This window comes from Pelophylax lessonae (genome assembly GCF_965119305.1).
Source record: "Pelophylax lessonae genome assembly, chromosome: 7".
NCBI classification, from domain to species: domain Eukaryota; kingdom Metazoa; phylum Chordata; class Amphibia; order Anura; family Ranidae; genus Pelophylax; species Pelophylax lessonae.
The window spans coordinates 144,929,451-144,943,205 of NC_138774.1; the positions used below are offsets into that span (position 1 = coordinate 144,929,451).

General features: G+C 38.6%; 1 protein-coding gene across 1 annotated transcript in view; it reads right to left on the bottom strand.

Moving 5' to 3' along the window:
- Nucleotides 1-206: 206 nt before the first annotated feature.
- TBC1D8B (TBC1 domain family member 8B) overlaps nt 207-13,755 on the bottom strand; it is a 93,374-nt gene continuing 79,825 nt past the window's right edge. The window contains exons 15-21 of the mRNA XM_082264319.1: nt 11,649-11,717; nt 6,365-6,608; nt 6,203-6,268; nt 4,550-4,633; nt 3,730-3,786; nt 1,133-1,230; nt 207-768 (exon numbers count right to left, since the gene is read on the bottom strand). Of these exons, the coding sequence (XP_082120445.1) occupies nt 364-768; nt 1,133-1,230; nt 3,730-3,786; nt 4,550-4,633; nt 6,203-6,268; nt 6,365-6,608; nt 11,649-11,717 (1,023 nt within the window). The 3' untranslated portion in view covers nt 207-363. The remainder of the gene's footprint in view (nt 769-1,132; nt 1,231-3,729; nt 3,787-4,549; nt 4,634-6,202; nt 6,269-6,364; nt 6,609-11,648; nt 11,718-13,755) is intronic.

Below are 13,755 nucleotides of genomic sequence, written 5' to 3' on the forward strand. Positions count from 1 at the left end.
CCAAAAAGATTGGGTGTCAAACATGGACGTTAATAATTTTCCTTTACAACAATAACATAATACAACATTAACTTTGTACTAGAATGCATTAATTATATTTCTTGGAATGCAAATATATATATATATATATATATATATATATATATATATATATATATATATATATATATATATATATACACACACACACATACATATAGTGCATTGGAAGTGCAGGCTCTACTCAAGTAAATAAACTGCATTGTAGCCCTAAAAATGTATAAAAGTGATTGAGAACTTCAAAACATCTGTGAACAGATAAATGTAACAGGAAATGTGGCCTCTTCATGTAGTGGTCTGTGTAACTGACTGAGTTAAAAATTCTCACGCTCGTTTGCTAGCCCGAATTTGTGAGGTCCTCGCAGCTTCTAACTTGGTTTTCAGCTTGGTAGGTTTTTCAAAGAATCTAACAAGGGAAGGTTCATTTAGCAGTGAGGCAAGGATCTGTTCAAAAGCAAAAGACCACTCTGTGTTTTCTTTGGGAGGCTGGGAAACAGTGCTGTCCAATTGTTGTGGTGATCGATCACCATGTGTGATGTCTTTTGCACTGGTGCTGGTCTCTGGTGATGGAGTCTTGACTGGAGATGTAGAGTTCTGCAGCTTCCTACCCACTTCTTCCATTCGCAGGAGAAGGCTGGTCACAGCAGCAATGGCACGATACAACAGTTCTTCTTCAGGATCTCCACGGAATAAGTTGTACAAAGTCTTTGAAAATTGAATAAACTGGGACTGGGGAGAGATTTATAAGAACACAATAGTTTAATCACATGCCTTTGTTTTTAGCATCCTTCTTTTGGATGCCCAAATTACTAATTTTATTGTGTTTTCTGAACAAAATAAACTTCACATCTGTGATTTTAATTGCTGGTGGTTTAGTAAGAAATGCTGGCATAGAACAAAACGAAGGCAATGCCATATCAGATTTAGATGGACAAAGCCCTAAGTTATAGTTTACTTTCTCAAATACCTCTGCATTGTCCATCTAGGTGCTAAAAGGTTCAATTCAGTTCAGTTAATCAAGGGACAATAGTACACATCAATCAATGGAAAGTAGTAGTATAACTATTTTTCACAAGGTTTGCACACTCCTTACCTGGTTCATTCTGGGTAAGTCTTTAATGCTTTCCTCTTTACGCACCAGTTCATCTTGCCATTGCTTTAGATATGCCTGAATGTCAATTTTACCTTTTCCTTTAAATAAGAAATAGATTAAAATATATATCTAAACATTCCACAAACTATTTTTATGAAGCAAAGTATACACAGAAAAAGTCAATTTTAAGTGCAAAAAAATATTTCCACATCATCTATGCTGTCAGATTTAACATTTTAAGAAAAATGTGCACTGGAGCCATCTGTGTGTGGGGAATCTGTGACATTATCAAGCCACTCCATAACTTTGGCCAACCACACATTATACAATCTTCCTTTAGATTTACCAAAACCATATAATATGAAGTCAAACCTAAACACTTTCAATTTTTATGCAATCAGGCCCATGCACTACATAGTTGAAGTTATATCTAAAGGAAATTGAATAAGAAAAATTATATAAAGTATGGCCAGCTTTAGGGTTTTTACTTGATGGCAACTCATTAATGTATTTTGTGTAAAGATGGCAATAATGCATGTAAACTGTAGTTGCCAATTTAAGTAACAAATGTAAATATGCACGTGGCCATATCACTAAAAATGGCCACATATAGAAGGTAATCACTGCCAGATTGGATGACAATCTTATGTCTATGAGCTCAATCAGACCAGTACTCCAGTCAGCCAGCCAATTTCAAGGAAGAAAGATTGATTAGACAAACTGGAAAACACAGTCTGATCACTACCGTGTTTACAAAGTTAATTTGTTGTGGAGGTTTCTGGATTTGTTTCCTCCTCAACACTCCATACACATCTGTTCACTTCCAAACATTAACAGATTTGCTGGTACCCTTCCAAAAGTTACTCAGAAATAACTTGAAACTGAAAAAAGTAATTGGCATCCAACATTGTTTATTCTAAAAATCTGATTTGCTTTTGATTTAACAGAATATGTTATATAATAAAACAACTGAATTTGACATGGACAAAAATGACATGTCTGTTAACCTAATATTTTGTTGCACAAATGTTAACCTAATATTTTGTTTGCATGCTGGTCTATAGGTTCCATTTTGATCTTCTCAGACAAGGCTCTTTTGCTTTTTCTGGTCAATGTTTAGTGTGGTGCACACGATGATACCAGACAGCAGAGTTCTTGCCTTTCTCTATTTTAACCATTTCACGCCGGTGCCTCTTGGGCTTTTAAAGGTTTAGGACACGGAGAGGAGGGGCGGGGCCTAAGAGTTGGAAGGGGAGGAATTAGAGAGTAGACATTGCTGGACCTGGCAGCAGAGGAGTGACCACTCATTGATACATGTGGGAATACCCGTGGATCCAATTTTCTTCCGACTGGGGCTGGCCCATTCCGCGAGCTTTAGGGGCACTCTATTGAATTTCTTATCCTTGGGGACTATTTCTATTTCTCCGGTTCCCAGATAGTTGCCTGCAACATTTTTATTTCTGGTAAGCAGTGGTATATGTTGGTGGTGGTCACAGTTATGGACCGAACCTGTCGCATGGGATAGATCTGTGGCGGCTTTAAACTTTTTCCTTTTTGTCACCAACCTTTTTGTATCTGGTAAGCAGCCTATGAGGTTGGTGGTGGTTCTTCACTATTGAGCACTCACTCCAAATTCATTCACATAGGGGATCTCCTAGTGTGTGCACTTCCTGCTTAAATACAGTATCACGCTATGTATATTTCTATTTCATATGCACTTGATTGACGTCCATTGAGCCTATCGGTGGCCTGGAATCCCTCAATAAGTTCTTCCTTAGGATTCACATTTGATCCGGAGAGTCACCATCCTCGTATTAGGCGATTAATATTGCTGTTTCTGGTAAGCAGTACATACATTTAATGCCATCTCTCTAGAGGAGTTATTACTTGGATGCATTTGGACTTTTATCCCACTGTTTCTTATATTCACTCAATACATTGTTTCATGGGACTTTATGAGGACTTTCACATGTAATTCAATTTATGGTTCTTTCAATTCAGCGCAGCTTTTTATTTATTATCCTAAGAGCATGTGACAGCCGTGATTGGCTGTCATGGTGGAAACGTGATCTGAAAACTCCAGATCGCAAGCAGCGATCAGGAGCCTTCAGTTAGGTGTCGGTAACTGTGTCTAACTGTGTCTGGAGCACTCGCTCTTGGCACAGCTGTTTGGGCCACAATTTACGCTAATATGCAGCCTCTCGGCACCAAGCACCAGGCGCCAAGAGGCTGCAGGTTTGCGTATGGCCAGCGCCAAGGGGTTAATAGGCTGACTGAATAAAAGATTCAGGATTTGTGATATTAAAAATGTATAATCCTTTCTAAAGGTACAATACCAACATTTTAGAATATACCTTTTTGCAATAAGCAGTAATTTATCTCTTTTTACACTTTTTTTCCTTACTCTATGACCAAAGCCATGCAACTATACATGACACAATGACTTTTCATTTCAGGACTTTTCAGGAGGAATGAAGTGATTTCAGCATACATGTGGGATTTACAAGCCTCCATTTAGTCAGCTTGTGCCCTAATTTTTTCCATAGCCAGATTTAGACTTTCATGCTATACATGGATAGTAAATGTACCAAGAGTACCTTTTTCAGGGCTCTTTGTTTTGTCATCAGGACTGTGATTTTCTGTAGGAGATGTTACTGTTAGGAAAAAACAGAACACGTTTGGTGTTTCACCTAAAAAGTTCATAAAACTGTTTTGTAGTAGAGTCAATAGTTTTAATCATTGTCTATTTAGATATCAGTATTGTATATAATAGCACTGCCAAACTGTCTTTTTAATAATACACAGAGAATACCCTTCATCAAAATATGGAGTGAAATAATGTTTAGCTGCATTATCTTTATTACCCAAAATATGGAGTGAAATAATGTTTAGCTGCATTATCTTCATTACCGATTTATAAGCTATCAAACCAGTCCAAACACAGCAAGTACATGACAGTTATGAAGCCAGTTCCTGCCAATGTCTTTTGTATTGTATACACGTTCCAAGGAGGGCTGGAACTTCTCATTTTTTTGCTGCCATTTTTGTCTACACTGGGGATATTTATCTCTTCTGCTACTAATGACAGGAGTACAGAGGAACTGCATATATATTTAACTTAAAAGTATTCCTTTTTTGTTCTTTAGCATATCCAAAGTAAAATCAACACAAACTACTTATTTTATGGTGGCATGGGCAGGCAAGTCACATTACCCTTTAAAATGAAACTCAACATAGGCAGAATAGGTTCATAGGACAAGTGGAGTAGAGTTAATTTAAATGTAGATTTGATGACCAGTTTATTAAAGTACATAGGTAAAGGGTCTCTAAATTTTTCATTACATCTCTGTAGTGGCATTCTTTGACAAGGATAAGTACCCTGAAACCTAACCTCTGCAAGAATATAATTATATTTACCATGAAGTTGGCTGAAATGCATAAGATCTTCTTTGGAAAGCTTGGCTTCTTCTGAAGGGCTTAAAGTACTCACTTCAGTAAAAGCTAATACATGAAGATACAGAGAATATAAAACATTATTGAAAATGCAACTGATTTTACAGGGAAGCAGCATGGTAAATGTATCATCTAAACATTTGAAAGCATTTGTTGCATAATATATGTTTATTTACCAATGTAATGTTGCAAAATAATAAATAAAATGTTACAATTTCTTACAGATATAGTGGTGCCCCAAAAATCCACTGTATCTGTAAGATACTGTCACAATACCAGAAGAAAGTGCTGTAGATCAGGGTTTTTCAATCGGGGTCCCGCAGCAGAATTACATAAAACTGCTCCAACTCAGAACATTCTTATCAGCGAGCGATCCTGTGTTAAATACTGTGTGCAGACAGGAGGGAGAGAGCAAAACCCACACCTCTTTCAGACTCTCTCCTCCTCCCAGCTCCTATCTGTAATCCTGTTGACAGCTCAGGAAACTGTGTGGGGAGCCTGCCCACTGTCCTACCAACCGATGATGTCATTGATTTGCAAGAACAGGTCAGGCAGCCCGTACAGTCTCTTGGGTTACTGATACAAGTACTGATAGCTGCAAGGGAGAGCCTGGAAGAGGTGCAGGCTGTGCTCTCTCCCTCCTGTTTGTACACAGAAGTTAATATGGGATCACTCTCTGATCAGACTGTAAAGAGTTTGATTACTCCCCCATCTCCTCCACACACTGCTTCTGTTCCAGCAGTAGTCTGAGTGGGGGGGGCAATCAAACCCTGCAAAGTCCAATCTGAGTGATTTCTGTGTAATCTCCAGTATACAGATAGGTGGGAGAGGAGCTGAAGGGGGGAGGACAGCTGACACCTCCCCTGGCTCTCTCTTCCTCCTTGCCACCATTACTACTCCTATAGTGAGGAAGGGGATGTGGTGGGATGAGTAGTTTTGTGATAGGAAGGGGAAATTGGAGTCGGGAGAAGAAACATAATTTGAGCTAGGAGGAAAAATTTGGGAAGGGGGGGTTTACAACCTACAGACCACTTAACTCTGCCTTACAAACTACATTTTAGGGCATGCAGTGTGGTAACACGTGCAAAATTATGCATTTTCCCGCACAGCGCACAAACGTGCTGCCTTTTGAAGATGTGAGAGGGTGCCACCTATTCTTTATGGCACCACAACACATCTAGCAAATATGCATACAAGGGCGTCCGCTAGAAGGCATGTACCACAGTACCATATCTTTTGGTGTGGTGAGAATGAAAAAATCATGCCACTTTTTTTGTGTGTTTTTCACGAGAAAAAAGAAGCCCATTAAAAAATGCAATGTGTGAGAACATACAAAAAACAAGTATGCTCAGACACACCTCCTAGTGTGATCAAGCCCTTAGACTAGCCCAGGAGGGTGAAAAACACTGCTGTAGACAATAGCTAATTCAATCTCAATATTAGACCACAGAGCTGCATATATAGTAAAAGACCAAAAAGCGCTAACATTGGTAATTTGAGATGGAAATTAAACATAAAAAAAAAAAAAAAACAGACAGACTCGATGGACTACTTGGTCTTGTTTTTGCTGTTACTTTTCTATGCTTCTATGTAAACAGGATATTTTAGTGAACTTACCTGGAGGTATGTGCATTTTAAAAAGTAACTTGAGTCTGTCAGTAAAGCTGCCATTGAATATCACATCTAGAGCATATAAATGAGAAATGCAAAGAATGATACCTTTGTACAATTTAATAAAAAGAGAAATATGTTGCAATAGATTATACATTATGCTCTCACCAAAAACAAAAGCAAATTCCTTAAAATTGATGAGACCATCTGAGTTTTCATCCAACAGACGGAAAGTCCACAGTGCAAGAGAGTCTACACTAGGAGAATAAGCCCAGGGGCTGAGCAGATGGTAGAGGGTACGGAATTGTTGGCAGTCTATGTGATACTGTTCCAAATATGGCAGACTTGGGTCATGGTGACTAAGGATTCTGCGGTTGTTAAAACTCCAGTAACAAGACAAGAAATGTTCTCTCTAATAGATAAAAGCATACAGAATGGTCAAAGAAAAATAAAATCTATATGTCGCTATTCAATTAAACATAAATGTGTGCAAATTATATTAGTGGACAAAGATGTACTTTTTGATTTTAATAAAATACAAATTAATGTAAACTCAGTCCCTTATTACATTTCACAGAATAAAGTTCACATGTTGTGAACAATATTAAATATTGTTGGTGACAGGAGATGTGTGGAAACTGAGCTGTTGGAATGGATCATGTGATCACTCAACGACCACCATTAGCTGTCACTTTGAGCCTTATTTATCCATTTGTCCTCTGGTACCCCCCTTAATGACCAGGCCACTTTTTGCGATACCGTACTGCATTACTTTAACTGACAATTGAGTGGTCGTGCAATGCTGTTCTCAAATAAAGTTTGTAATTTTTTTGTCACAAATAAAATTAATATATAAAAATAAAATTTTTTTTCTATATATATATATATATATATATATATATATATATATATATATATATATATATTTATTTTTATTTTTTTTTTACTTTCTGCTATAAAACATATCTAATAAAAAAAATTGAAAACATCAAATTTCTTAATACATTTAGGCCAATATGTATTCTGCTAAAAAAATCTCAATAAGCGTATATTGATTGGTTTACACAAATGGTATAGCATCTACAAACTATGGAATATATTTATGGAATTTTTTTTTTTTTATACTAATAATGGCGGCAATCAACGACTGATAACGGGACTGCGATATTGCAGCAGACAATCAGACACTGACCCTTTTGGCACTTTGTGGGAACAAATGACAATAATACAGTGATCAGTGCTAAAAATTTGCACTGTCACTCTACTGACACTGGCTGGGAAAGGGTTAAACATCTGGGGGGGATAAAAGAGTTAACTGTGTGCCTAGCCAGTGTTTGTGTTTACTATGTGTACTATTTTTACTAGGGGAAGAAACAGAGTTGAGTCCCTGCTTTGCAGGAACACAGAATCCATCCCTTCCCCCCCTGTCAGAATAGAGATATATAGGTGGTATGGCGCTCATAGATGATGCAGAGGAATATACAATAACAATACAGTAAGGAGTGGTATGTCTTAAATGAATGGCCAGGACAATATTCAGCGTGTTGTTAGGGGCTGTACTGACAATTAGCACAAGGTGGGGATTATAAGTCCATTGTGCAAGTCTTTGAGGATAAAAGGGAAATAAATGGCCTGGAATTCAATAAAGGATAAGCAGATACGGGGTGGATCCAAGGATGGATGGATGGATGGATGGGTCACAAGGCACTCAGGGCTGCTGTCCGGGAGAGTGAAGTCGACTCTGAGCAGTAGATAAAGAGAAGAGGGAAGCGCCTCGAGTGTGGTAAAAAGCACAATTTATTACAAGACAATGTAGTAACTTACATATAAGTAAGCTGGTAAGTGCATGGCTCTCCGAGGGCGGCTGCTGGAGATTGCATCCAAGTATCCAGGTGTCCAGGCGTAGGCTTAATGTCCAGGAACTGGTGGAGACTTAGCTCAATCGTTCCGGAAGTGCCGTGCAGCGGTGGAGACTTGTGCGGCGGCCGGGAGTCAGCGGAGGCGTCTGACGTCACAGGTAGGTGTGGGCAGTCTGGGCTTCACAACTAGTTTCAGAGCATGCGCGAGAGTCCTGTCCTGGACCTGCGCTCTCCTTTTTCAAGTGACACTTGAAAAAGGAGAGCGCAGGTCCAGGACAGGACTCTCGTGCATGCTCTGAAACTAGTTGTGAAGCCCAGACTGCCCACACCTACCTGTGACGTCAGACGCCTCCGCTGACTCCCGGCCGCCGCACAAGTCTACACCGCTGCACGGCACTTCCGGAACGATTGAGCTAAGTCTCCACCAGTTCCTGGACATTAAGCCTACGCCTGGACACCTGGATACTTGGATGCAATCTCCAGCAGCCGCCCTCGGAGAGCCATGCACTTACCAGCTTACTTATATGTAAGTTACTATATTGTCTTGTAATAAATTGTGCTTTTTACCACACTCAAGAGGTGCTTCCCTCTTCTCTTTACCCCTGTCAGAATAGAACTCTGCCTTGTTTACATGGGCAGAGCTCCATTGTGAGTCTCTGTCCAATGATCAGCAGGTGCTGGTGGAAATCGAGTGCCTGTACCAGCAGATCGGCTTCTGCTGTGAATATTCAGGTGGTAGTGTGGGATCACATAAATACATGTGATCCGGCGCACAGCTGCCGCCCTGTAGCAGTAAAACTGCTATAAGGCGGTCAGCAAGTGGTAAAAATGAAATTAAACACTGGATTAAAAAAAAAAAAATGTTCTACTCAAGTAAGTATTCCCAACTCAAAAAGAGTACCTTTTTTCCGCTGTTGGGAGACTTTGTTAACCATGGTCCCACTGTATGCAAGCATAGGCTCACAGAGAACATTACGAGGCAGAAAAACACAGTAAGAAACAATTTATTGGATAATAGACTAAATAGAGCCATTAAGTAGAGGATGTGTATGTTTTTAAAAAATTGGGATTTAATTTAGTGTAACTTTAATTAAAAGATTCATATAAACAACATAAAAATATTGATGTGGAACAATCACACCTGATTACTTAAATTAGTTTGGAATAACACAGTCATCATTAATAGGCTAAATAGATTCGACCCGGCTGTTATAATGACACACACACACAAAAAACCATACCGTGCCTTGCGAAAGTATTCGGCCCCCTTAAACTTTGTGACCTTTTGCCACATTTCAGGCTTCAAAACATAAAGATATAAAACTGTAATTTTTTTTGTGAAGAATCAACAACAAGTGGGACACAATCATGAAGTGGAACGAAATTTATTTGATATTTCAAACTTTGTTAACAAATAAAAAACTGAAAAATTGGGGGTGCAAAATTATTCAGCCCCTTTACTTTCAGTGCAGCAAACTCTCTCCAGAAGTTCAGTGAGGATCTCTGAATGATCCAATGTTGACCTAAATGACTAATGATAATAAATAGAAACCACCTGTGTGTAATCAAGTCTCCGTATAAATGCACCTGCACTGTGATAGTCTCAGAGGTCTGTTTAAAGCGCAGAGAGCATCATGAAGAACAAGGAACACACCAGGCAGGTCCGAGATACTGTTGTGGAGAAGTTTATAGCCGGATTTGGATACAAAAAGGTTTCCCAGGCTTTAAACATCCCAAGGAGCACTGTGCAAGCGATAATATTGAAATGGAAGGAGTATCAGACCACTGCAAATCTACGAAGACCTGGCCGTCCCTCTAAACTTTCAGCTCATACAAGGAGAAGACTGATCAGAGATGCAGCCAAGAGGCCCTTGATCACTCTGGATGAACTGCAGAGATCTACAGCTTAGGTGGGAGACTCTGTCCATAGGACAACAATCAGTCGTATACTGCACAAATCTGGCCTTTATGGAAGAGTGGCAAGAAGAAAGCCATTTCTTAAAGATATCCATAAAAGTGTCGTTTAAAGTTTGCCACAAGCCACCTGGGAGACACACCAAACATGTGGAAGAAGGTGCTCTGGTCAGATGAAACCAAAATCAAACTTTTTGGCAACAATGCAAAACGTTATGTTTGGCGTAAGCAACACAGCTCATCACCCTGATCACACCATCCCCACTGTCAAACATGGTGGTGGCAGCATCATGGTTTGGGCCTGCTTTTATTCAGCAGGGACAGGGAAGATGGTTAAAATTGATGGGAAGGTGGATGGAGCCAAATACAGGACCATTCTGGAAGAAAACCTGATGGAGTCTGCAAAAGACCTGAGACTGGGACGGAGATTAGTCTTCCAACAAGACAATGATCCAAAACAAAGCAAAATCTACAATGGAATGGTTCACAAACATATCCAGGTGTTAGAATGGCCAAGTCAAAGTCCAGACCTGAATTCAATCGAGAATCTGTGGAAAGAACTGAAAACTGCTGTTCACAAACGCTCTCCATCCAACCTCACTGAGCTCGGGCTGTTTTGCAAGGAGGAATGGGCAAAAATTTCACTCTCGATGTGCAAAACCGATAGCGACATACCCCAAGCGATAATCGCAGTAAAAAGGTGACGCTAGAAAGTATTAACTTAAGGGGGCTGAATAATTTTGCACGCCCAATTTTTCAGTTTTTTTTTTATTTGTTAAAAAAGTTTGAAATATCCAATAAATTTCGTTCCACTTCATGATTGTGTCCCACTTGTTGTTGATTCTTCACAAAAAAATAGTTTTAGATCTTTATGTTTGAAGCCTGAAATGTGGTAAAAGGTCGCAAAGTTCAAGGGTGCCGAATACTTTCGCAAGGCACTGTATATTGATTATATGGTGTACTGCATGCTATTGTGTAGTGCACAATATTTTGTGCCACCTTAGGCCATACATTGCAACTTTTCAAAATCCCAGATTTGGAGCCGTTAAAGTTATTCCAATTTCTCCAAAAGACTCATTCTATTTCGACCATATTTGTACAATGTTTACTTCTGAAAAACCAGTCCCAAATCTACTAAAAAATATCACCGTTCTAAGAAAAAACTGCCGTAAAAATGTTCTGAAAATGAGGGAAAAAAATGGATGGCCACCATCCACCTAACGAATACCCAATCAAATAGTTACACGGTTGGGAGGGTTGAATTCAGACAATAGTCCACCCAGTTCAACCTGTGTGGGTGTGTGTTGGTGTAGATAATCATTTCCTATATCCCTGTATATTGTGTTTCGCTACGATGCACATCCAAGAGTCTTTTCAAACTGTCAAAACTTCCTGCTGACACCACCGATTGTAGAAGAGAGTTCCACGTCCTTACTGCCCTGACAGTGAAAAACCCCCTACGTAGCCTAAGGTTAAATCGCTTCTCTTCCAGTCTCATCGTGTAGTCCCGTGTCTTCTTATAATCCCCGAGATTGAATAATTTCTATTCCTTTACCATAGTTTGACCAACAAAAGGTTATTTCTTTTCAGATGCTGCCCTTTTAAGAAAGCCCTTAGTCTTATTAAATAAGGATTTTTGTAAAACGTACATATGTAAAAAATTATTTTTCTGGAAATACCTTAAATAAATAATAGAGCTCCTCTAGTTCAGCAGAACTAAATTTGACATCCTGCAACACAACTCGAACCTGTAGGGAAAAAAAAAAACATGTTTTTTTTAAATATTTATTGTCATGTTAAAGTTCTAATCAGTAATAGATTTTTCCTAAAGAGTAGGTCTAGGCAGTGTGGGGAACAAGTAATAAGTGCTTGCAGTAATTTTGCAGAAAGAAAGCATATGCTAAAAAGTCACTTCATGGAAATAACTTCAAGAACCACACAATATATTACTGTATATTAATAACTGTTTTCAATAAGTTGGCCACATACTCTTGCTGATACAGTGATTACAAACATCATATGAATAAATCATTAAGTATACCCATTTACCTTTTTTATTATGTTTTCTGCTACTCTGCACTTAATTTCCTCTTTCCTTAACAGCAATTTAAAGGACAAGTTCACTTTGGGTAATACGTTACAGGTTATGCCTGTATTTAGGGTGTAACATATACATGTTACCAAAGAGCACCTGCCTGCACCCCTCTAATCCCCCCCTATGACAATAGGCGGGGGATTTTCCACATCATTAATTTACAGTGATCTGTGAATAAAAGAACAACCACCACCGCGGTAGATGGATTGTAGTTAATGAGTACTCTCATAATTCATTGAATTCCTGCACTTTTTCCTCCACAGACTAGGGCAGGCAGATAAGTCATTAGTGAGGAAAATGTAAAGCAAAGTGTGTGTTTTGCTAAGGAATGGCACTAGCTTAATTCTCTTTAATGAAGTTTTGGATTCTTAAACACATATAATTCTTAAATATACATTTATTTATTTAAACAAAAAATATGATCACTCCTTAAAAATGACTTCAATATCTCCAGATGAAAACTATGTAAGAATTTACTAAAAAAAAAAAAATGTTCTAAAATATTTGCAACATACATAGTAGACCTGGATGTTTTGGTAAACCTGGACCTTTTAACTTTAGGAATCATGCACACTGCAGCTCAAAATAAAAATAAAAAAGCTGATTTAACAGGAATTTGCACCTTTATATCAGCCTGAAGAAGCCTGTACTTTTTTTTAGCTTTTTTGCATGTTTTTATTGAGCTTCTTTGAGCTTTTTTTTAGCATCACCGTTTTTTTTCCCACAAACCCTCCCCTCAGCTAATTTTTCGTATTTTCTTGTGTGTTTTCAAGCTTTTTTGAGCTTTTTCCTGCATTTTTATGCTCTTTTGTGCTTTTCCATGCGTTTTTGGGTACTTGCGCATCTTTTCTGCTTGAAAGCTCCTCTCAAAAACTCGAGTTTTAATAAAAGACCACATGGATGAGTTCTTGTTAGAAAAAAATATTTTAAGTAACAGACAGCATGGGTTCAGAAAAGACAGAAGTTGTCAGACAAATCTTATTTCTTTTTATAAGGAGGCAAGCAAAACCTTGCACAGAGGGGTGGCTGTGGACGTAGTAGATTTAGATTTTGCCAAAGTGTTTGACACAGTTCCCCACACACGGCTAATGTGTTGGTAAAGTCTAGAGGCTTGGAAAAATCAGTTTGTAAATGGATAGAAAACTGGCTAAAAGACCTGAATTCAGAGCGTAATAGTTAATGATTCTTACTCTGAATTGTCTAAGGTTATCAGTGGTGTACCCCAAAAGGTTCCTTGTTGGGACCATTACTTTTTAATACATTTATAAATGATATAGGGTTTGGGATTAAAGGTACCATTTTGGTGTTTGCAGATGACACCACGCTATACAGTGGAATAAGATCCTTATAGGATGTTTTCAACTTACAAGCTGACCTCAATGCGCTGTTTAATTGGGCAACTATGTGGCAAATGAGGTTTAATGTTGATAAATGTAAAGGTATGCACTTGGGGGCTAAGAATATGCATGCATCATACATAAACAATTTTCTGTGGTTTTTACACTTTTTTTTTGTGAATGGGAACGGGTACGTTGTGGCCGGCATCTGGGGGCCCCCCCCTTGTTAAAAGGGCCTGGTATGGACTGGGCTGGGGGGGGGGGACCCTACGCCATTTTTTTAATCTGAATTACCTGGAGCAGATGATACAATACAGCAACGAGCAAGTTTAAATTACATTTTTTGCTTTAGAG